At 34.4% G+C, this 23,493-nt stretch overlaps 3 protein-coding genes across 3 annotated transcripts; all 3 read left to right on the forward strand.

Annotated features, from left to right (window-relative positions):
• Positions 1-312: 312 nt before the first annotated feature.
• On the forward strand, positions 313-5,212 carry LOC145638492 (LOB domain-containing protein 30-like). The gene is made up of 2 exons (XM_081689469.1): positions 313-892; positions 4,485-5,212. The coding sequence occupies exons 1-2, from the start codon at positions 539-541 to the stop codon at positions 4,893-4,895; spliced, it is 765 nt and encodes a 254-aa protein (XP_081545595.1). The 5' UTR covers positions 313-538; the 3' UTR covers positions 4,896-5,212.
• A 1,895-nt stretch (positions 5,213-7,107) lies between these two features.
• LOC145639499 (brefeldin A-inhibited guanine nucleotide-exchange protein 2-like) lies at positions 7,108-20,812 on the forward strand. The gene is made up of 11 exons (XM_081690754.1): positions 7,108-8,595; positions 12,174-12,491; positions 13,279-13,624; positions 13,887-14,309; positions 14,406-14,695; positions 15,454-15,727; positions 16,555-17,054; positions 17,141-17,462; positions 18,255-18,633; positions 19,014-19,699; positions 19,847-20,812. Exons 1-11 carry the CDS (start codon positions 7,349-7,351, stop codon positions 20,453-20,455), a joined length of 5,394 nt encoding a protein of 1,797 aa, XP_081546880.1. The 5' UTR covers positions 7,108-7,348; the 3' UTR covers positions 20,456-20,812.
• A 1,186-nt stretch (positions 20,813-21,998) lies between these two features.
• LOC145638493 (putative calcium-binding protein CML18) lies at positions 21,999-23,124 on the forward strand. Its single transcript, XM_081689470.1, has one exon. It carries the CDS (start codon positions 22,150-22,152, stop codon positions 22,831-22,833), a length of 684 nt encoding a protein of 227 aa, XP_081545596.1. The 5' UTR covers positions 21,999-22,149; the 3' UTR covers positions 22,834-23,124.
• Positions 23,125-23,493: the final 369 nt, after the last annotated feature.

Consider the following 23,493-nt stretch of genomic DNA (forward strand, 5'->3'; position numbering starts at 1 on the left):
AAGAAGGTGCAATTATAAATAAAAGGGACTTTGAGAGAGACATAAACTCAAAATAAGAGAGAGAAAACCAAAAAAATAAAAATAAAAAAAGCATGTAATGTAAAGTGCGGTGCTTTGGGTTAAACTAAGCTAGGACTTATCTCATGTTTGCTTCACGTAAGCAGCTAAAATGTGTCTTTGCTTTTTCGCGTGGCTTTAAAGATTTGTCCTCCTCCTTCTTCCTCTTCTTCTTCCTCTACTTAAACATTTCATTTCTCTCAACCCCAAAAAAAAATATTTACAAAAAATTTAGTGAGAGAAAAAAAAAAAAAAAAACATCATTATTCATCCCTAAAAAAACAACCAACCCAATAAAACACTCACCTACTTTTACATACACCCTTCTTCTTCTTCTCTTATATCAACCCTCTTCTTAATTCATTCACCAACAAAAAATAAAATTTATGTACGAACCCTAGTTAAAAAAAAAAAAAAAAAAAAAAGGTCGCTTTTGATATTGATCTGTACTGAATTGAATTGAATTGAAGTGATTGTTACAATGAGTTGTGCAAACCCTGGGAGTAGTAGTAGCGGAGGGGGAGGGGGAGGGGGAGGAGGAGGGAGTGGAGGAGGAGGTGGTGGTGGTGGCGGACCGTGTGGTGCTTGCAAATTCTTGCGTAGGAAATGTGTGGTAGGGTGCATATTCGCCCCGTATTTCGATTCGGAACAAGGGGCTGCTCATTTTGCAGCGGTGCACAAGGTGTTTGGAGCAAGTAATGTGTCAAAATTGTTGTTACATATTCCTGTGCATAAAAGGCTTGATGCTGTTGTTACCATTTGTTATGAGGCTCAAGCTAGGCTTCGTGACCCCGTTTATGGTTGTGTTGCTCATATCTTTGCTCTTCAACAACAGGTACCATTTTATTAATTATTTTAATGAATTAATTAATTATATCCTCAAAATTTAAATAAATTTAAACTTTGTGGAATTGAAATTCAAGTTGTGTTTTTGATGAATTATGGTGTGTTTGTATGACTTGTATCTTGGTGGCTTTGTCCTTGTTTTTTTTTTTTTTTTTTTTTTTGATGGGTTAAGTTGTTCAAAACTCATTTTCATGAAGCTCTATCACTTTTGAATTAAATTTAATGTACAAGCATTTGATTTGTGTACATACTTGTATTAATTAATATAATGATCCGTTTAAATGGTAAAGTCTCGTGAGGTATGACTAGTAATCAGTTTAATTGCATCATTTTCTTGTGTAATTGATTTGTAGCGAATAAAGATAACAGTTGTCTATTGCATGTAATAATGTTCAGTTACCAAAAGAATATGTGGTATTCACATTTAACCAACTAGTTTGTTCAAATTTTATTAAAATCAACAGGTGAATTTATGTTTAAAAGATTCATTTTAATTCCTATTTTTCTAGAATAAAAAAAATCAAAATTTTTTAATTATATACGCATGAAATTTTCCTCCAAAAGAAAATCATGTAATCAAGATTTAATTTATCATAATTAATTAAGATGCTTACTGACTTTTTTCTTTTTAAATTTTTTTTTTTTATTTTTTTATAATCATTCATTGAATAATTAAAATTGAGTCCATTGTCCTTGTTCATATAGATGACATACAGGTCACATTTTTGTACAGTTTCATCTAATACATATAATCGAATTAAATGCAATTGATCTAATTCTCTCTTATATATAGGATACATCTATATATAGATTTAGAACATATATAAACATAATTGAATTATTAGGCAAAATGCACTCAAGGATAAGACCAATAATATGGTATATCTTATTATATTAATTTCATATCAATTAAGCATTAAGGTGTCTTATATAGTGCCATTATTAAATGAAGAATAAACTACACTAAGTAACTTCTAAGCAACCTAGCTATAGTTGAAATTATATTCAATGTTAGTATACAAGTTCTAGTTAACATTGACAATTAAGAAAATCATTAATTAATGACTTAACCAAAGAGGGAAAGAACAATCTAACACTACTAAGCTACATTGTTCATGTACCTCCAAAAAATTCACAATTTAGATATGTAAACAATATTACTTGTCAAATTGGTTGCCCCACTAATTTAAACTTTCTACAAAGAGAATTTTTTTTGTAATCATCAATATTGTTCCAATTAGAGAAATTCATACAATGTACTATACCATTTAAGAAATGTGTATAATCTCTTCTGTTTTTAATTATAAAAACGCCTCAGCTCATTTCATGATCTACGAGTATGTAGTATAGTGAGAGAGTAACATTGTTATATAATTACGGAAAAAAAAATTTAGTACAAACTTAGGGCCGGGGATAGAGAGAGGGAATAATAATGATTGTGGTTAGGGGAAACAAGTATTCAACTGCGTTACTGAAATTGAGGATACATTTGGATTGCCATAAAACAAAGAAAAATAGTATGTTTGGAGGATCGAAAACTGCAGCTAGCATTAGTAATATTTGTCTGGTATTGTGGTGTTAAAGGTTGGTTAGCCAATTTTTTTGTGCTACGTGAATTTAGCAGGTAATAAGGAATTGGTCGGTTTCTCCTTTATTTTTATTTTGTTTATTTTTCTTCTTTTTTTCTTTATTAGGATGATTTAAGTATTTTCTTTTTGAAAAAAAGGATGATTTATGAATTTATTTTCTAAATTAATTTTGCTAGAAAAAGAGTTAACTTTACCCTTGTTAATTAATTTAATTTATATATCACCATTTTTTATGTATGTTGGCTTACCAATCCCCCACATGCTTCATCAATGGCTAAGTTTGTAGGGACATTATGTGTCATTTTGACTTCTAATTGAAAATTTTCTTCCCACATTTTTCTTGGTCTTGAGTATTCACTAAGGTAAGTAGTTACCTTGAATTTATAAAAATAATCCATCATAATTTTGTAATACTAATATAGTTGATTTTGTAAAATTATAAAGATTTGATAGATTTGGGACCAATAAGCATGAAAAATACTTATTCTACCTATTGAGTCCATTACTCATTGAATGTGGAAAAAACACACAAATTAGGATGCATTTTGATCACATTAAAAAATCATAATTCAGGCTAATCGGTTTTAATCAAGTTTGATCAGTTTCAATCATGTGTAAATAAAAGAGCTAATCAAGTCTAACAAATGAAGATTAGGTAAAAAGAACGCACAATTACTTAAACAAAAATACGAAAGATAAAAATAAGTGTTGTTAAACTCAATACAATACAAATGATTTTAAATTCTTTTTTCTCAAGAAAATAATACGCATGTAGTTTATAAATTATTTGCTAAATAGTTTTAATCGGATTTTTTCAAGATTAATTTTATACTTATAATATGGTTTTTTGATTGTATGATTTGCATACATGTTGCTTTTTTCTATGTGCTACTTTTTAATGTTTTCAAGAAGAGGTGGATCGATGATCCATATGTTTATGGAATCGAAGTACCATGTTAGCGTATTTATGCATTCAAGTTAAGATAATTTGTATAGATTTTCCGCAAAGTAGCTGAGAAAGAGATTGAAAACAAAACATGTAATCATATGATTAACTTGGAAGCATACTCGATCTAGAGTTTATATTAAGATTCTCTTGAATATATTAAGAAATAGTATGTACATACATAACTCCTTGTCTAAATTAGTTATCCAACATCAATTTTAATATGTGCTTTAGAGTTATCTTCTTACACGTTAGTCTCATATATACAATCTTCATAAACCTTGAATATAAATTTATTCTTTGTGGAGAATATATTAACTCTTTTGAAATTGATCTGAATGTCATGGTGTCTTGACCCTTGGTGGCAAAGAAAATACAATCCCCGTAATTCTAATAGTAATATATTTATAATATGAGTGACAGTTTACTATTCTCGAATTTCTCGGAATCATTATTTTATACGTCTATATCAGTAAAGAATGAGTAGGTGATGTTTGAAATCATTTCATCTCATTTTTCTTTCACTATTTAATTGTTTTTATGAAAGATTTTTTCGTAAAAAAAAATGGAAGGAATGTGATTTACTATATTATAGAACTAGTTAAAGTCCCGTGCAATGCACGGATTTTAATAAATTACATATTAAATTACAACATTAATATAACAATTATATACTAAAATAATAGAAAAATAATTACTGTAAAATATATACATATAAAAAATTCCGTTTGAGTGCGTATGGAAAAATATTATCGCCAATATGGAAAGTAAATATTATTATAAGCTATAAATATTTTTCATGAAAAAAGGAAAGATAAAAGTGGAGGGAAAATTTTTAACCAGTGAATGACATGTGTCATCACTGATTTCGCTTTTAGTATTAAGTTATTGATTATTGATGAAAGTGGTTCTCCGTATGATTTACTATTTTGAAGGATGGAAGTATAAAAGTATCACATTAACATGCTTATGATAGTTTCTCTATTGAATTATGTTAGTTAATTAAGTTGTACTAAAAAAATTTAAACATGTTTTCTTACTCCAAGGTTGTGAATTTACAAGCCGAGCTCTCATACTTACAAGCACATCTGGCACACCTAGAAGTACCAACACCACCACCTCCGCCGCCACAGCCACTAATGCCGCCACCACAACTATCAATCGCCGACCTTCCATCAGCATCCACCGTGCCCGCCACCTATGACCTATCCTCACTATTTGACCCAATGGTCCAACCATTATGGGCCATGCAGCAGCAACAACAACAGCAACAACAGCGAGGCCCAATGGATCAACGCTCATATGGATCAGGTGAAAGAGGCCCAAATATTGGGCCATCATCTAACATTGGAGGAGGTGATCTACAAGCAGTGGCACGTGAGTTCCTTCATAGACATGGATCACCAAGTTATGGGCACATGCATGATCCATCACCTTCATCATCCATGTCTAAATGAGATAATTTGACTCCAATTTAACATCAAGTACTTGACCCGAAACCGTTTTAAAATGGTTCAGATTAGGGAATTTGGGTTTATATCAGTACAATTTGGATAACTGATTTGCCCTTTGTCGTAATTATTATTGTTACTATTATTTTATTTTTTTTTCCTATTTATCTTTTATCTTGCCTTAATTGGAATTTTATGTTATATAAACTCTAGAAAAAAAAAATTAAATTTTCTTTAATTACATATAGGTTTAACAGAAAATTCAGTACTTTTTATGTTGCCTCCTAATTTGTTTTAAAAATTTGCTTTGCCTTATTAGTTTCATGCTTTTAAAGGGTTAATTCTTAACAAAATTTACTGACTATTAGAAAAATGGATCCTTGCTACTTTCATCTTTAGCTCTAATAAAATTAAACAATGATCGAAATAGAAGGCCAATGTTTTTGGTGTTTAGAGAGCCACAAGGGCGGGGGTGAGAATCTATCCGAGGATCTCCTGGAATCGGGAGGGAAGCTCTAACCACTTGAGCTATCCATCACTCTCAAATAGAAGGCCAATGTGCAAAAGAGGGATAATTAACTAATTATGAATTTGAAAAACTACAAAACCCTAAAGTTTATGGTGGGGTGATCAGGCCACCATCTTTAAAAGTGTTTATGAAATCTATCAACAGTTGTTAAGATTATACATGACATCTTTCGTATGCGTGGATGTTCAATTTGAACGTTAATAGTTTGAATAGTTACCTAATACTAAAACTTATGTTTTATTCAATGTTGAAAGTCGTTATGGATTTACCTTGTATTCTAATAATTTTTTTTTTTTTTTTTGGATTTGTATTTGAATTTATTTATAAGAATTCAAATTTTGTTGCAAAGTAATCACATGTTCGAGCTTCATATATGTGTGATGGTTTGTATGCAATATTGTATTAGATACACCAACACATATGTATTATTTGAATAATAATATATTTAAATAGTACCTTCACCAAAATATCAAACTAAATTAATAAATAGTTAACAAAATAAATATGTAATTATGATATTTATTTAGCATAAAAGAACGCCAGATAATGCACGTTGTTTTGACTTTGACCCAACCCCATCAACTTGTCCAAATTCATTAAATATTACACCGTATCTAAATTCGAGTTTGCTTCGATCCAATATTTGACTAACAAAATATGTCCAGGTCTCAAATTTTCTTTAGGCTAAGGCAATTTGAGCTATACTCGTATAATATACTTCGTATATTGTACCTTCATGTACACCTTTTCCATAGCCAGAACTATGACACAGATACCCTATTGTCACAATTTCATACTCTAATAATATACTAAAGCACTTATATCCACACTATGTATTGGTATGTTTCAGCAACCAAAATGTAGCTTCTATGCAATAGCACCATCACATTTCTCCTTAGTGGATTCACTTACAAATTAATATTGTCCTCAATTCATGCATTCTACTCATTATCTCTCTAACGCATACATAATCAAACCGTTTTTTTTTTTTTGGCTAAAGCTAGTTTAAAATTTGTTGTATGTTTCCATGGGTTGTTCGGGGTGTGATAGTTGGGCTGACACGAGAGTGGATGATTACTAGAAACATAGGTAATGCGGTGTTGATATATGTGGCCATTGGGTGAGCTTCGATAGTATTGGTTGTGACAACTGATAAGTGAAAAAGTGAGAAAAGGATAATACTCCATTGTCTCCATATCATCTTAGTGGTGTTGATAGATATAATTTGTCTATCGCATTTAGTAGTTTACTTTGGATTAATTTTATAAATATAGGTTTATTAATTTTGCTAAATCTATCAAAAAAACCTTTGATATATCAACTACACATATTACACACATTACTAGTTGTTAAATTATCTCAATCAAAATTAAAAATAGTAGATAATGTAATTGGTTGCAAAACTTCATGTTTCCAACCTATTAGTCAAACTTCCCAAGCTATCATTTATCCAATGCCAACAAAGATGCATGATTCTCACAATTTTAAAAGTTTTTCTTGATTCATCATTTCAATTGTTTCTTTTAAAAAATCTCCAATTCCATGTGGAAGAGAGAGAATTAATCCCCAAATTTGATTAGAAAAAAAAAAAACCCTTTAAATCTTTAATTATTGTGAGATGTAACTTTAATTATTTTCCTTTGAGTGATTCACAAACAAAACAAATTCACCCAAAAAAAAAAAAATTTGAAATAAAAATTCATCCAAAAAATTGGGTATGACTTTTAACTGAGCCACTTCCTCACTCACTAATAAGCACAAACAAAAAATCAAACAAAATCCTTCAAATTTCTCGATCTAAAAATTCCCCAAAAATTTCCCAATTTCTCTCTCCTCCGATCACCAATTTCCCGATCAATTGCCGGAAAATTGAACCCTAATTCCCAAATTCTATCTCCATTTTCACCCAGATCTCGACGATTAATCGGGAATGGCTTCTTCGGAAGCCGATTCCCGGCTGAAACAAGTGCTGGTGCCTTCTCTTGAGAAGATCATCAAAAATGGTTCATGGCGGAAGAATTCGAAGCTTGTTCATGAGTGCAAATCTCTCCTCGAGAAGCTCAATTCCTCTCGACTTCATTCTCTCTCCTCTTCTCCTGAATCGCCGTCTTCCGCCATTGTTACAGCTGGTCCGGTTGTCGATAGTGGGACCCACGAGTATTCTCTAGAAGATTCCGAGCTCATTCTCTCTCCTTTCATCAACGCTGCTTCGTCTTCGAACCCTAAGATCGCAGATGCTGGAATCTCTTGTTTACAGAAGCTAATCTCACATGGGTATCTTCGAGGTGAGGCAGATTCAACTGGGTCGAATCCCGAGTCGAAGTTGCTTTCCCGAGTTATTGACTCGGTTTGTAAGTGTATTGAGGTTAATAGTAATGATGAGAATATGGAACTTGTTGTGTTGAAAACTTTGCTTTCTGCTGTTACTTCGACTAGTCTTAGGATTCATGGGGATTGTTTGTTGCAAATTGTTAGGACTTGTTATGATATTTATTTAGGAAGTAAGAATGTGGTGAATCAGACGACATCGAAAGCGTCGTTGATTCAGATGCTTGTGATCGTTTTTAGGAGAATGGAGGCTGATTCGTCGTCGGTTCCTGTTCAGCCGATTGTAGTTGCTGAGCTCATGGAACCGGCTGAGAAATCGGATGCCGATCCTGGGGTTACTCAGCAGGTTCAGGGGTTTATTACTAGGATAATTCAGGACATTGATGGGGTTTTGCATACAGTGAATGTAGGTGGTGATAAGGGTGGTGGTGGCAATGGTGGGGCGGTTCATGATGGAGCATTTGAGACGAAGGTGAATGCCACGGTGGAGGGAACGAATCCTGCTGATCTGTTGGACTCTACGGACAAGGATATGTTGGATGCTAAGTATTGGGAGATTAGTATGTATAAGACCGCGTTGGAAGGAAGGAAAGGGGAGTTAGCGGATGGGGAGACCGTGGAAGGGGCTGCTGGGATCTTGGAGAGGGATGATGATCTGGAAGTTCAGATTGGAAATAAATTGAGGAGGGATGCATTCTTGGTGTTTCGAGCTCTATGTAAGCTGTCAATGAAGACACCTCCCAAAGAGGCAATGTCGGACCCTCAGCTTATGAGGGGTAAAATTGTTGCTCTAGAGTTGCTTAAGATTTTGCTGGAGAATGCTGGCACAGTTTTTAGGACCAGTGACAGGTAACATTCTCAATTTGGTTCCTTCTCCAATTTGATTGAGATGCTATACATTGCACTTAAAAAAGAAAATAGAATGATGTTTAATGCCCTGAAGCTTATGACTCGGTGATGAGTAGATGCAACTATTACACACGCATTGTGCTATAGAACTGTTCTTTAGTTGAAACTTAGATACATTATTTTCATGTTCATAGTGGATTTATTATAACAGTCATTGGATTTTGGGGTGGCTGAATTGCATGCTGTCTCACCTGAAATTTGGGAAGGCAATGTATTCAATGCCAAAGGGAGTGTAGATTTGGTATATCCTTGTATACTGCTAACACCACAGCTGAAGGTCGTATAGATTTGATAGATGATCTCGAGCATACCCATGTCAACTCATTTAAGAACAAAAACTCACATATATAGGCGACATTTCATCGTGCAGGACTTGTAAGCTGAAACTTTCACTTGATTTGATAACCATATAGGCAACTCCTTAGATTATTTATTTCCTTTTAGCTCCTTTCTTTAAGTCCAGGACCTGAGACCTAGATGATGTATGGTTTTGGAATAATTGCTGGTTGGCGGCGGAGCGAATTTTTTATTTTTATTTTTACTTTTTATTTATTTACTCTGTTATTTTGAATATCTGTTATTTAAGAGTTGTTCAGGCTGGAATATAATGGTTCATGGTCAATAGGAGCTCCTCTATAGGACTAGTGGTGATTTCATGTATTAATTTCTTGAATATCCCAAGTGCGGCTTGGTTCCTTTCAGTCTAAAGAATTAAGGTTTTGGAAAAACAAGTTCTAATAAAGTTAGTTCAGTATAAGGTTTATATACTTAAGGTAAGGGTTACCAAGTCCAATTCACAACTACACCGTAAAGGGGTTTCAGGTGAAAAAAACGTAACCTAGGAAGGCTGCTTCGACAGTTTAGTGGTTAGCTTTGAAGTTAACGGGCTACTGATTTTTGAGGATATAGTTTGTGCTATCAGATGTTTAAGTGTTTTTTTTTATTTATTTATTTTTTATTTTTAGCAGAGTTATTATTGTATATTGGATCTAAGCCATCTACCTAGTGTCCTAGTATATAAGCAGTTTTGGTTCTATAGGGTTGAATCCTGTGTGCAGTGTGCTTCCATGTGAATGTTTTAGTGTTGCTGTTCCTATCATGACACCATCCTAGGCAGGTTAAGAAACTCCATGAAGATTTCTCTATTCCCACATGGCTTGGTACTATTTTGGGCTTTTGGCCTGCCATTTGCTCTCTGTCATTGGTCCACCTCTTTTCATGAATTGAAGAAAGAAGGTCTTCCTACTTTTTCAAAAGCTCTGCCATACTTTAAAAATTTGATTGAAATAATTAAGAATTGCAAAGACCCAAAGGGATCGATGGTGTCTCTGCATAGTCCTACCTACAAGAATGACAATGATAGAGATATTATAAACGTCACCAATCCATTGGCTAGTTGATGTATAGGAGGGTGTTTTAAAAAGAGTATGGTGGGGGGAATGAAATAGGTGAGACTGAATATACAGATCTCCATTATGCTGATTCTTATAGATTCAGCCAATGAAGGCACTTGGTTTAAGGTTTATAGTAGAGTACTATAGTAGGGTATCATTCGACCCCAAATAGTAGATTTGACCAATGAATAATTTGTGGTGGTGTATGTTTTACGGTTGAATGGGCTTAAATCACATTTTTCCCGATCCTATATGCTATTAAGAGTAGCATATTGAGGAGTAGAATTGCTTTACTTAAATAAAATATTGAAATCTAATTTATTACAAACAAGCAGTACATCTATCAACACAACAAATTTTTGTTTTTGTCTGTACGTATGTTTTTATTCTATATTTTAAATGTTATAAAAAACTGCCAATAGAGAACTGTTATTTACCAAAAATTTTTGCAAAACATGGTATCTATGACTGTAATTTCTACTGCTCATCAAATCAGTTATCTCTTTCTCTCTGCAATGTGTGTTATTAAATATGCTCCTGGCAACTTGCTATCCGCTGTTTGCCAAATAGGGCCCGTAACAGGATCATAAATGATTGTAGTTTTTTGGTGTAAAACCGAAATGCCTAGTTAATCCTTTGAATATTGATTGTATTTTGTACTACTGTGTTAAACAGAATGTACATGTACTTGTGTTCATTTACTAAGTCTAAACTAAAACATCAAACTGCTAATTGAGCATTTCTTACATCCTTCTGCAATGATTCTTATATAAACTCCAATCTACTAATTGCTGAATAGGGCCTAACTCTTGGCAAGAACATCATCTATTTCGAGCACGTTTTCTTACTTCAAAGTTTACACACCTAAAGGATTAGAGAAAGGCATTACTTCAAAGCTACATCTTTTTCTTATTCTTCCCCGAATTTTGATATGATAGTTGGCAACACCAGTGAATTGCCACTTGTATTTTTTGGGTTGGCTGTTTCAAGTGGCTGAAGGCTTTGTTTTATTTTCCTTTTTATATTGCAAATATTAAGCTCTTATCCTTTGTGCTATAACTATACATCAAAAATGTTGTTTTAGTAGTTTCAAGTTTTACATTTTTTTAAAATGAGTTAGTTTCTGAGCACTAAATCCGACAAGCATTTTAACTTGCATAATATTTATTTCAAACTTTGGAAGTTTGCAGAGTTATTTTCTTAGCACTTTGTTTGGATTGAAGGAAATGGAAGGGAAGGGAAATGTAGGGATAAATTATCTTTCATTTGGGTAACAAATGAGGAAGAAAGGGAATTGGAGGGGAGAGAAATTGAGGGTTTAAATTTTAAAAAATTGATCTCTCCAACAATGGAGAGATTTGGAAGGAAAACTCACCTTTCTTTCCTCCCCTCCCTTTCTCTTGTACTCCCTCCCCTTCTACTCCCCCCCCCCCCCCCCCCCCCTTTCTTTTCTTTCCCATTCTTTATCCAAACAAACCTTAAATGCTTTTACCTGTCAGCTGTCCTCAGTCCTTACCATGATTCAGTGACCAGTCTGACCACTGACCAGTGGTTTTGTAATTTTCCTCATTGGTGATGCTCACAGCTTTCGTTTTAAACTATGATGGTATGAATCTTCTGAAATATCACATGCATCATTTCTGTTTAAGTGGAAATAAATGTTGGACTAAAACAGTTAACTCTCTTCGTTCTGAGAGTTTGAGCAATCACTTCTTGGTGTACATTGCAAATTTGCCATATTTCACCAAGGGTATTGTTACTTGTGCATTGTGGGGGTTTGGATTGCTGCATAGTCATCAGGATCTGTGTTTGGAGCTGTGGTTACTGTAAAATCTTTCATTCTTCTTCCAGGTTTTGCAAATTTATTCTTTTGCAAGTTTCTTGCTCTAAAACTGTTACCCATGTGAACGTCTTTTCCTATATTCTATTTCATTGTTTTTATATCCTCTCCACATTTTAGGCCTAGGTCAAATTTACTACTTGGTGATCATCTACCTGTGTCTCATTGATGTTTGCTCTCTTATATTTTCTGAAGCTTATATTCTTCTAATGTATGGTGTTTTACTTTACTCATATATGCTATATCTCTTTTCATATTTGTTATTTCTGTTTTTTTTGACGCAGATTTTTGGGTGCTATCAAGCAATATCTGTGTTTATCATTGCTTAAGAACAGCGCTTCAACTCTCATGATTGTTTTCCAGCTTTCATGCTCCATCTTCATGAGTTTGGTAGCCAGGTTTAGAGCTGGGCTGAAGGCTGAGATTGGAGTTTTTTTCCCTATGATAGTTCTAAGAGTTTTAGAAAATGTTACTCAGCCAAATTTTCAGCAAAAGATGATAGTACTGCGTTTTCTAGAAAAACTGTGCGAAGATTCTCAGATCTTGGTGGACATATTCATCAACTATGATTGCGATGTCAACTCATCTAATATATTTGAGAGGTACACCTTTGTTCCTTTATTTTCTTCTCATTTGTAATCTTGACACTATTCATAAAATGATAGAATCTTCACAATTACTCTTTATATATACAACATAACATAGTCAAGTTGTATCTTATACGATTTGTCTTAATGAGTAGTTTACTACTCCCTCCGTTCCTAAATGTTTTTTACGTTTCCATTTAGGGTGTTCCTTTTTATTCTTTACATTTAGTATCTTTCCTATTTTAGTCATAAATTTTGGACAAAATTACCCTTGTTTTACAATTTTTATACTCAAAAGTCCTTAATTTTTCATGTGCTATTGTACCTTTTGTACTATTTTAATAGTTTTTCAACACTTATTATTACTTTATCTCTCCTCTCTCCTCTAATTTCTTCACCCCACATGCTCAACATTGTATTTTTCAATAAAATTGTACTTTCAATCATTGAAATATTCCAACATACCTCAACTTTACATAATTTCTTAATAACTGCGCATAATTCCAAACGTAAAAAACATTATGAAACGGAGGGAGTAATATTCAATTCTTACATTTTTTTTTTCTAATGTGCAACTAATGATATTTATGGTCAAAGTCGTGCATTGGCAAACGCACATAATCAAAATGGGAAGGACTTTTGGGAATGGAGGGAGTATGTAGTTGTAGAAAAATCCTTTGGATCTTATCATTCTGGGAAAATCTCCTCCCTTCTTGAATTTGATACTGATCCATAGAGAAAAGTGTCTTGATTATATTGCTGTTAAGAGGCAATCTAGTAATTTATTGCCTTATTGTTGCAGAATGGTCAATGGCCTTCTTAAAACAGCTCAAGGTGTCCCACCTGGCTTATCCACTACATTGTTGCCACCACAAGAAGAGACACTGAAATTTGAAGCGATGAAGTGCTTGGTTGCTGTCTTAAAATCAATGGGGAACTGGATGAACCATCAATTACGCATCCCAGATCCTCATTCAGCAAAAAAATACGAACCAGCAGATAGCAGTCCTGAAGCTGGTAGTCCTCACATGGTAAATGGCCATGGGGATGAGCCTCTTGAAGGATCTGATAGTCTTTCTGAGTCTTCAAATGATGTTTCTGATGTGCAGACAATTGAGCAGCGCCGAGCATACAAGCTGGAACTTCAGGTATACTATGAGAAATTGCCATGCACACTGTATTTGCCGGATGAACTATGGAACTCTGCATTCTCTCTTTAATAACCGATTTGACTAAAAAACCAATCATATGACTATAAGGACTGTATTTTTTGTTAAAATTCATCTTGTATTACCATTTCTATTTCACCTATTTGTGATGAAAACTTTTCCTTAAAAGTACTGCATCTAAAGTTAAGCCTTTATTTTCTTTGCAGTGCTTTTGTTTATGCTAATGTATAATATATGGCAGGAAGGTATATCTCTTTTTAATAGGAAACCGAAAAAGGGAATTGAGTTCCTTATTAGTGCTAATAAGGTGGGCAATTCTCCGGAGGAAATAGCAGCATTTCTGAAAGATGCTTCTGATCTGAACAAGACTTTAATTGGTGATTATCTTGGCGAAAGAGAAGATATGTCATTGAAAGTGATGCATGCATATGTCGATTCCTTTGATTTCCAAGGCAAGGCGCTTGATGAGTCAATAAGGGTCTTCTTGCAAGGCTTCAGGTTGCCTGGTGAGGCCCAGAAGATTGATCGGATCATGGAGAAGTTTGCCGAACGTTACTGTAAATGTAATCCTAAGGCATTCTCGAGTGCAGACACAGCATATGTCCTTGCTTATTCAGTTATAATGCTCAACACTGATGCCCACAATCCTATGGTTAAGAATAAGGTATAGTATGTGAACTTCTTTTCCATTTGAAACTCATCTGATGTTTGAAGTTAGCTTCCACTTAGTCCTCTTTTCATTGTATTTCTAATTATGCAGATGTCTGCTGAAGATTTCATCAGGAACAATCGTGGTATTGATGATGGAAAAGATCTTCCTGAGGATTACATGAGATCCTTGTATGAACGAATAACCAAAAATGAGATTAAGTTGAAAGAAGAAGATCTAGCTTCTTTGCAAAAGCAGTCTTTAAATTCCAACAGAATCTTAGGCTTGGACAATATCTTGAATATTGTGATCCGTAAGCGAGATGAAAATTACATGGAGTCTAGTGATGACTTAATAAGGCATATGCAAGAACAATTTAAAGAAAAAGCTCGCAAGTCCGAGTAAGTGTCTCGTTCTTGCTTTATATATATTGCTCCCTCATTATATATTTTGCTTCAAGTTTTGAGATAATCAAGTTGATACTCGAGTCCAATCATCATCGCCTCTGTAATAACGCCTTTCTTGTTGAGGTCTTAGTTCATGAGATTTGATGTAAATAGTGTTGGTGACAGTTTGAGATACACTCTTTCTTGAAAGTTCTTTTTGAGCTTATTTACCTTATCCACATTGTGCAGCACTACCGTTGTTGTAGGCTAAAATTGTCTTCAAGAGGGGAATTATCTTATGGCAACTTTTAAAATGGCTTAGACTCTTGCTAGTAATTAGAATATTTTCGATTCCCATGTGCTTTGATGATTAGAATTTTAGCAAGCTGTTGCTCAAAGAAGGGAAAAGGGAGAAAATAATGGTATTGAATGTGAACTTATTCTCTTTCACAAACCAAAGAAGGGGAGCCCATGTTTCATAGTTCATGTTGAATGGTATGCAACCTATTCTCTGTTGTGTCTTGTGTGGATAAACAATGTGATGATTTGTTCTTAATTTTTTATTTTTATTTTAATTATAGCTGCCTACTTGTTTTTCTCTGTCTGGGGCCTCTGGGCCTTCTTTAATCATTTTTAATGATACACTTGGCTTAGGATTTCTTGTTCATTGTATCAGTATCTGTTCTTGGTAGGCTCTTGACAAAAGTAAAGTTTGTTATGTATGTAAGGTTGTTGATTGGTTTTAGTTATTTACATTATTTAGCCATTTGCAGGTCAGCTTATTACGCTGCAACAGATGTCGTAATCCTCAGATTCATGATTGAAGCTTGCTGGGCTCCTATGCTAGCTGCTTTCAGTGTTCCACTTGATCAAAGTGATGATGAAGAAATTATAACCTTGTGCCTTGACGGTTTCCGCTATGCTATCCACGTTACATCAGTGATGTCCATGAAAACTCATAGGGATGCTTTTGTGACGTCACTTGCCAAGTTTACTTCTCTACACTCTCCGGCTGAAATCAAACAGAAAAATATATATGCTATCAAGGTTAGTTACTTTCTTAGGTTCCCGTGTGGCTGTGTCAATCACTTGAAAAAGTTTAGCATTCTTTTTGTGTAAAAAATAAATATTTAATTATTTACAAAACAACCAAACCATACAATTACTGACGTATACATACTTGCATCACTGACTAGATACTGTGACGTTTCAATTATTGAGTGAATGAGCTTTGGATTGAATACCATATTTCTAATTAATAACTTTTGTGAAGTATTAGGTGTTTTGATCACATTTCTTGTTAAGGATCTAATTGAAACAGCTTCTCTGCTGACTGCAATTGATGTATGACTGCTTATGTAAGACCCCTTTATCATTTTGGAGATTGGAGGGCCTTGTTATATGAATCAAAGTATGCAGACTATTGACCAGTATTATACCGCATGCTATATAAAGAATTTTTTCCTCGATTGGATTTTCCCTTTTACCATCCTCATTTATATATACTACGTAGTATATGTTTTTGCATGTCTGTATAGTATTATTCTTCAAACTAGCTCGAATAATCCTTGACTCCTTATCTGCCACAAGGGGGAACTATGGTTAATTTTCCTTATATTTGTGAATACTCTCTTTGTTGTTCTTGCTCACAATCGTTGAGAAAGAATAAAATGAGGTGCCCAGCTAATAGTTGCTTCTAATTGGTTTCCCGCTACTGTTTATTTTAGCTCCTATTGGTAGTGTGACTGTAAGAGGTTAAAAGGAATTGGATTTTTTACTTTTCTTTGTATTTTAGTGCATATTTTGCCCTAAATTTTCCCTTGGGAGGAGATTTTGGTTTCTCACTGATAATGTGCTTCCTTTCTGCTTCACAGGCAATAGTTACAATTGCAGATGAAGATGGCAATTACTTGCAAGATGCCTGGGAGCATATTTTGACATGTGTTTCCCGTTTTGAGCATTTGCATCTGCTTGGTGAAGGTGCTCCCCCTGATGCAGCTTTCTTTGGTGCTCCTCAAACTGATCAAGATAAGTCAAAACAAGCCAAGTCCAATATTCTTCCACTTTTAAAGAAAAAAGGTGCTGGAAAAATTCAATATGCTGCAGCCGCTGTGAGAAGAGGCTCATATGACAGTGCTAGTATTGGTGGAAACACTTCTGTTACATCAGAACAGATGAATAATTTAGTCTCTAATTTGAACATGCTTGAACAAGTTGGAAGCAGTGAAATGAATCGTATATTCACTCGAAGTCAAAAGCTAAATAGTGAAGGAATAATTGATTTTGTCAAGGCACTCTGCAAGGTCTCAATGGAGGAATTACGATCTGCCTCTGATCCACGAGTCTTTAGCTTGACAAAAATTGTTGAGATTGCGTAAGCATCCCGTGACATTGCTATCGTAATTCCTTTTGATCTTTATGATGTCTAATACTTTAATTTGTTCTGAATCTTGAAAACAGGCACTACAACATGAACCGCATTAGGCTTGTTTGGTCAAGCATTTGGAATGTGCTTTCTGACTTCTTTGTAACCATTGGATGTTCTGAAAATCTTTCAATTGCAATTTTTGCTATGGATTCTTTGCGCCAATTATCAATGAAGTTTTTGGATCGGGAAGAATTAGCTAATTATAATTTTCAAAATGAGTTTATGAAGCCCTTTGTCATTGTGATGCGGAGGAGTAGTGCTGTTGAGATTAGAGAATTAATCATCAGATGTGTGTCTCAGATGGTGCTATCTCGAGTAAACAATGTGAAGTCTGGATGGAAGAGCATGTTCATGGTATCTGCTTCATCTATTATATTTGCTCATATTGTCTACTCTTTTTTCAGCAATATGACTAATGATGATCCATGTTCTGGAGATTCAGTCTGCTGTGGATCATCACTTCCTATACTGCCTCATTTGTATATCTCTGCCCAGTTCTTCGGGTTGCTCTACCTAAATTAACAAGAATTGGGAGCGTTTTTAATTGATAGTGATAAAAACAGCCTCCTGCATTGCCCAAATATCATCGTCGCTTCATGTTTTATCTTGGAATTTCTCTCTTTGACTACACATGTGTGGCAGAACTGAGAATTGATCAGAAGTTGGGCGTGTAAAAGTATTTAAACATTGTTGGTGGTCACAGATCTTTCCTTCCATGGCTTGCTTTTCCTTTTCAACCATTTATTTTTATCTAGGGATTTATGATGGCTGAAAGGCTCCCAATACATTTTCTTGATTAAATAACAACTATTTTATTAATCTACAAACAAGTATACAACAATCTTCCCATCAATTGTTTCCCAGTATCTTTTGTTTAGTATTGTGATATCCCCTAGCTTAAATGAAATGGATTAATTTTTTTAATTGGTGATGCGAAAAAGAATTATTATTTGGTGAAAAGAATCACAGTAGTTGATAGGGAAATCCTGTTGCTTATGGTTTGATTCATCTGATACGTCACTCCCATGCCCTACCCCCAGAGAGAAGTTACAGACAGTCCTGCTTCTTAAGATTTGGAGATTCTGTTATTGTTTCAGAAAATTGTTGTGTGTGATTTGTTGACTTATTTGTCGTTTTTATGTGTAGGTTTTTACCACAGCAGCATATGATGATCACAAAAACATTGTTCTGTTAGCATTTGAGATTATGGAGAAGATTGTTCGAGACTACTTCCCGTACATTACTGAGACAGAGTCCAGTACTTTTACAGATTGTGTAAATTGCCTTGTTGCCTTTACTAATAGCAGATTTAACAAGGATATCAGTCTCAGTGCCATTGGCTTCCTGCGCTACTGTGCAGAGAAGCTTGCTGAGGGAGATCTTGGCTCTTCAGGCAAAGATAAGGATAAGGAAGCTTTGGATGTCTCTCCATCCGTATCGCAAACAGTGAAAGATGGAAAGATGGAAAATGGAGAGTTGGGTGACAAGGTTGACCATCTGTATTTCTGGTTCCCATTGTTGGCTGGTAAGATACATGTTTACAGCTTAGCATATAGAGTTGTATTATTATGTTTGTTTAACACCTATTTCATACTTTAAAGATGTGTATTGTAAAGTTTGAAACATTATAACCGAAAAAATGAATCTGTGAGCAATTTTACAACTGACCATTGAATTCATTGATTTTTATACTTAAGATGTCCCTCTACCTATATTCTCAATTATATATAGAGTTGTTTCTAAAAAAACATAAAATAAAATTATATATAGAGTTGGAGTTTGTCTAATTAAACTTTCTTATGTTTCATTTTGTCCGTAGAGTATTCTGTATTACATGCTGCAGTTCTTAGTGATAATAATGGTGGAGTATGTTTAGGAAGTTGATTATTCCATTCTCCTTTGTAGGCCTATCAGAACTCAGTTTTGATCCAAGACCAGAAATCAGAAAAAGTGCGTTGCAGATTTTGTTCGACACTCTACGTAACCATGGCCAACACTTTTCGCTTCCTTTGTGGGAGCGAGTGTTCGAATCGGTCTTGTTTCGTATATTCGATTATGTTCGTCAAGCCATTGACCCATCCACAGAAAACTCATTTGGAGAGGGCGGTGATGGCGAGATAGCTGAATTTGATCAAGATTCATGGCTGTATGAGACTTGTACATTGTCTCTTGAACTAATTGTGGACCTTTTTGTCAAGTTCTACTCTACTGTTCATCCCCTTTTAAAGAAAGTTCTGATGCTGTTAGTGAGCTTCATTAAGCGACCTCACCAGAGCCTTGCTGGCATTGGTATTGCTGCATACGTTCGATTGATAAGCAATTCTGGAGATCTCTTCTCGGATGACAAATGGCTTGAAGTGGTCTCTTCATTGAAAGAAGCAGCCTTATCCACCCTTCCTGATTTTTCCTTTATCTTGAACGGGGATAGTTCAGTTAGGAATATCGAAGAATCTGGTGGTGGACAAGATCTTGCTGAAACTACCGGTACTGGCACACATGATTATGATTCAGAGAGCTTAAGAACGCAGCAATTTTATGCTGCTGTGTCTGATGTCAAATGCCGTTGTGCTGTCCAGCTCTTGTTGATCCAGGTATAAATGCTTGAATGTCCTGTTGCATGTTCTTAAATAATGAGTACATAGAAATAATTGTTAACGCTAGGCACGTGGCAAATCTTGGACCAATTTCTATTATGTTGATTGCAGAATTTTGAAACCATGCCTTGTTTAAATTTGCAGGCTGCCATGGAGATCTACATGTTGTATAGGACACATATTTCAGCGAAAAATGTTAGTATACTTTTTGATGCTTTGCGGGCAGTGGCATCACATGCACATAAGATAAACTGTGATGCAAATCTGTGCTCCAAGCTGCTGGAGATTGGATCCATTACCCAAATGCAAGATCCTCCACTTTTACGCCTTGAAAACGAGTCTTATCAAATGTGCCTCACACTCCTGCAAAATCTTGTGCTTGATAGACCTGCAGACTTCAATGAGGAGGAAATAGAATCCTACCTTGTCAATCTCTGCCGAGAGGTTCTTCAATACTACATTGAGGCTTCGTCTGGGCAAGAAATTGAGCCTTCTACTGGTAGTGGGGCCCATTGGAAAATACCCTTGGGCTCTCGAAGACGTAGAGAGTTGGCTGGACGGGCACCTCTTATCGTGACCACTCTGCAGGCTATATGTAGTTTGGCAGAAACTTCATTTGAGAGGAACCTAGCACGGTTCTTCCCTCTGCTTTCCACTTTGATCAGCTGTGAACATGGTTCTAAGGATGTCCAGGTAGCCTTGAGTGAAATGCTTAATGTGTCAGTTGGCCCCCTGCTGCTGCGATCCTGTTGATCATTTCTGGGTTTCCTCCAGCAGAGTTAGCTGTATTATATAACTTCACCAAGGTGCTGCAGTTACGATTTTGTTGTCATCTTTGCTTCAGAATATTTCTAGCTCTGAGGTCAATATTGTAGTTTATTTAGCTACTATATCATAGTTAGTATGGCCAATCTATGTTTCCAGTTGCTTCCATACTTCATGTGATATATAACTAAAGGTATGGGATGGCATCAGGTTTCATAGATTAAGATTACAGGCTTACATCGGGAGCTTTGTTGTATGATTTTTTAGTCACTTAATTTTTTTTTTTTTGCATACATTCAGTGTAAAAAATATTTTTTTTCAATGAGCAGTCACAGGTTTTGGCAACTTTCCATTTTTTATGGCTGAAAAATATAATTAGCTTAACTTTTCAAACATTTACTCGTTATTTTTTGGATGAAATTTATGCCAATACAATATCATATCCAAGACAGATTACGAAATCTGCACCATTGTTTATGAAAAATATGGTAAATAACTAGATATGCTGCAAAATTGTTGGTAAGGTTCTTAGTCTTTTGTCAACTGCCGGGATCAAAAAATTGTCCAATAATGAAGCTCAAAAGCATAAAATCTCATACACAATTTAATCATAATTTGCACTTCTTTCTAAACTTCAATGATTAACAAGTTGTTGAATACAGTAGGAACATTATTTGGGAAGAGAAGAATAAGAAGGGAATACAAATCTGCATATAATAACATAATAAAAATCATCAATATGAATTTGGATCGTTGTTCAGCCAACTTTGTATGTTGTATGTTCAGCCAACTTTGCCTGGATGTTTATCATAGTACTCCGTAGTCCATATACACAGAATAGGCTGTGAATGAGACAGACTCAAGTCAAATTTTCCCTTGTATAAATTGTCCATCAATCAACAAAATCTTTTGTTCTTTTATTAATGTGCGTGCCAAGTTGTACGATTATTATATATAATTGAATTTAACTTTTATCTGAAAAACAAGTTAAAATAAGTTTGGACATAATATAAGAAGTTACTTTAACGTAAGGACGGGTAAGTATCTATGGTTATCTATCTATCATGATCATTTACAGTATGATAGGTACTAGGCACTACCACACCAGCCACGCACCGGCCACCGGCCACCAAGCTATTAATTTATTTGGTTGACGATAAGTCGATAACATGTGTAGTTTCATATATTTTTTTTAAAAAAGTTGAATTTCCCACCTAATGGTAGAATTACAAAACCCAATCATACTAGTACAATAATTGGAAATAGATACAAATAATCATGAAAAATCATTGAATGTACTGCATTTCCTTTCTTATGAAAGACAATTTGATTACAACAGAGGATCCAAGAACAAAACTATTACTAGATTTTAAAGTGGCTGACCTTTTCTAGAATCTGGATTATTCCAATGGTGGGTCATACTTATCTTTGAAATCATTTGGTATTATTTTAGAACACAGACTAATTATAAAGCACAGCACATGGAATTTTCACATGTATATCCTAAGTCTTAGTAAGCATCTTATCATATTATTACCACTTTTTATATCATTTATTTAAATTAATCCAATGTGTATTGTATATATAAGTTGTCATCTCCTATTAAAACTCCCAACTTTCCTCAAACACCCAAAAATAAAAATATCTTCTTTACTAAAACCCTCCTTAATTCTTGTATAATCATGCTGAAATCTATCAAAACTTCCTTGATTTCGACACGAAAATCGATGAAAGCCCTTGTTTACCAACACAAAATCCTCAAAAAGTTTATGGAAGTATGCAAGAGTAAGTCCAAGAACAGGGGATTTAATGGGTTTGATGGTATGAAAGCATCATTTGCAAGCATGAAAATGAGTAGACAATTAGAGCTAGTGTTCAAATTTATTGATGCAAATGGTGATGGTAAGATATCTCCTCATGAATTAAGAGAATTTCTCTTGTGTTTTGGGCATGATAAGTCTAAAGTAGGTGATGAAGTTGCTACCATGTTGAAACATTTGGATGCTAATGGTGATGGTTATGTTGATTTGAATGAGTACATGAATGTTTTCATGATGAATGATCATCGCGATCATGATCATGATGTTGTTGATGGTGAAAATGATGTGTTTGTCGACGAAGATCATGATGATGGTGGTGGTGGTGGGTTTGAAGAGGATGATCTAATGGATGCATTTCTTGTATTTGATTGTGATAAGAATGGTTTAATTTCAGCTAAGGAGTTGCATCATGTGTTAAAGAGGTTAGGTTTTGCTAATTGTAGTATTAAGGAATGTAATCTTATGATTAAAGGGGTTGATAAAGATGGAGATGGGTTTGTTAATTTTGATGAATTTAGGCTTATGATGATGGGTTATGCATGGTAATTTTTGATGATCAAACCAAAAGAGGATGACTTCTTTTTGTGTTTGTTTTGTGATGAAGGAAGAAGCTAACTTTTAGTTGTTTTTTTTTTTTTTTGATATTGTTAGTTTATGTAATTTCTTTGATCTTAGTTATTTCATTTTTTTTGTATAGAAATTGTATAATGTATGGTATGAAATTATGCATATGATATGACTGCATTTGTATTTTGTGTTGTAGATAGTCACAGTGGTTTGCTACTGTAAGAAATAACAAATATCTTTGATTTTTCTTGTAAAATGTCATTAGACTTGCTTGTTTTTCAGCAAATGTTGAAGTTGCATCATTTTGTTTGACAAAAGCATATCCAAGTATGTAAGAAATTAAACCAGCAAATTGTTGATCGTGTGCTTCACTCAAGTTTAAATACACGTAACTTAACTACACTTTTCTCAATAAGATAATTTAAGATATTTCACCCTTACTATATCCTAACCAGTTAGAAAAGACATTCTCTAACAACTAAAGATGTTTGAAAGTATACCAGATATTACAAACCTTGCTATATGTATACTTTAGTTCATAATAGAGATGTTTTGAGAGAGGACATGGAGGTAGGGCCTGCAATGAGCCTTAGCAAAAATAATTGTAGTTGGTATTCCTAGTTCAGACAACGGATGAAA

The sequence above is a fragment of the Chenopodium album genome, chromosome 7 (assembly GCF_948465745.1).
Source record: "Chenopodium album chromosome 7, dcCheAlbu1.1, whole genome shotgun sequence".
NCBI classification, from domain to species: Eukaryota; Viridiplantae; Streptophyta; class Magnoliopsida; order Caryophyllales; family Amaranthaceae; genus Chenopodium; species Chenopodium album.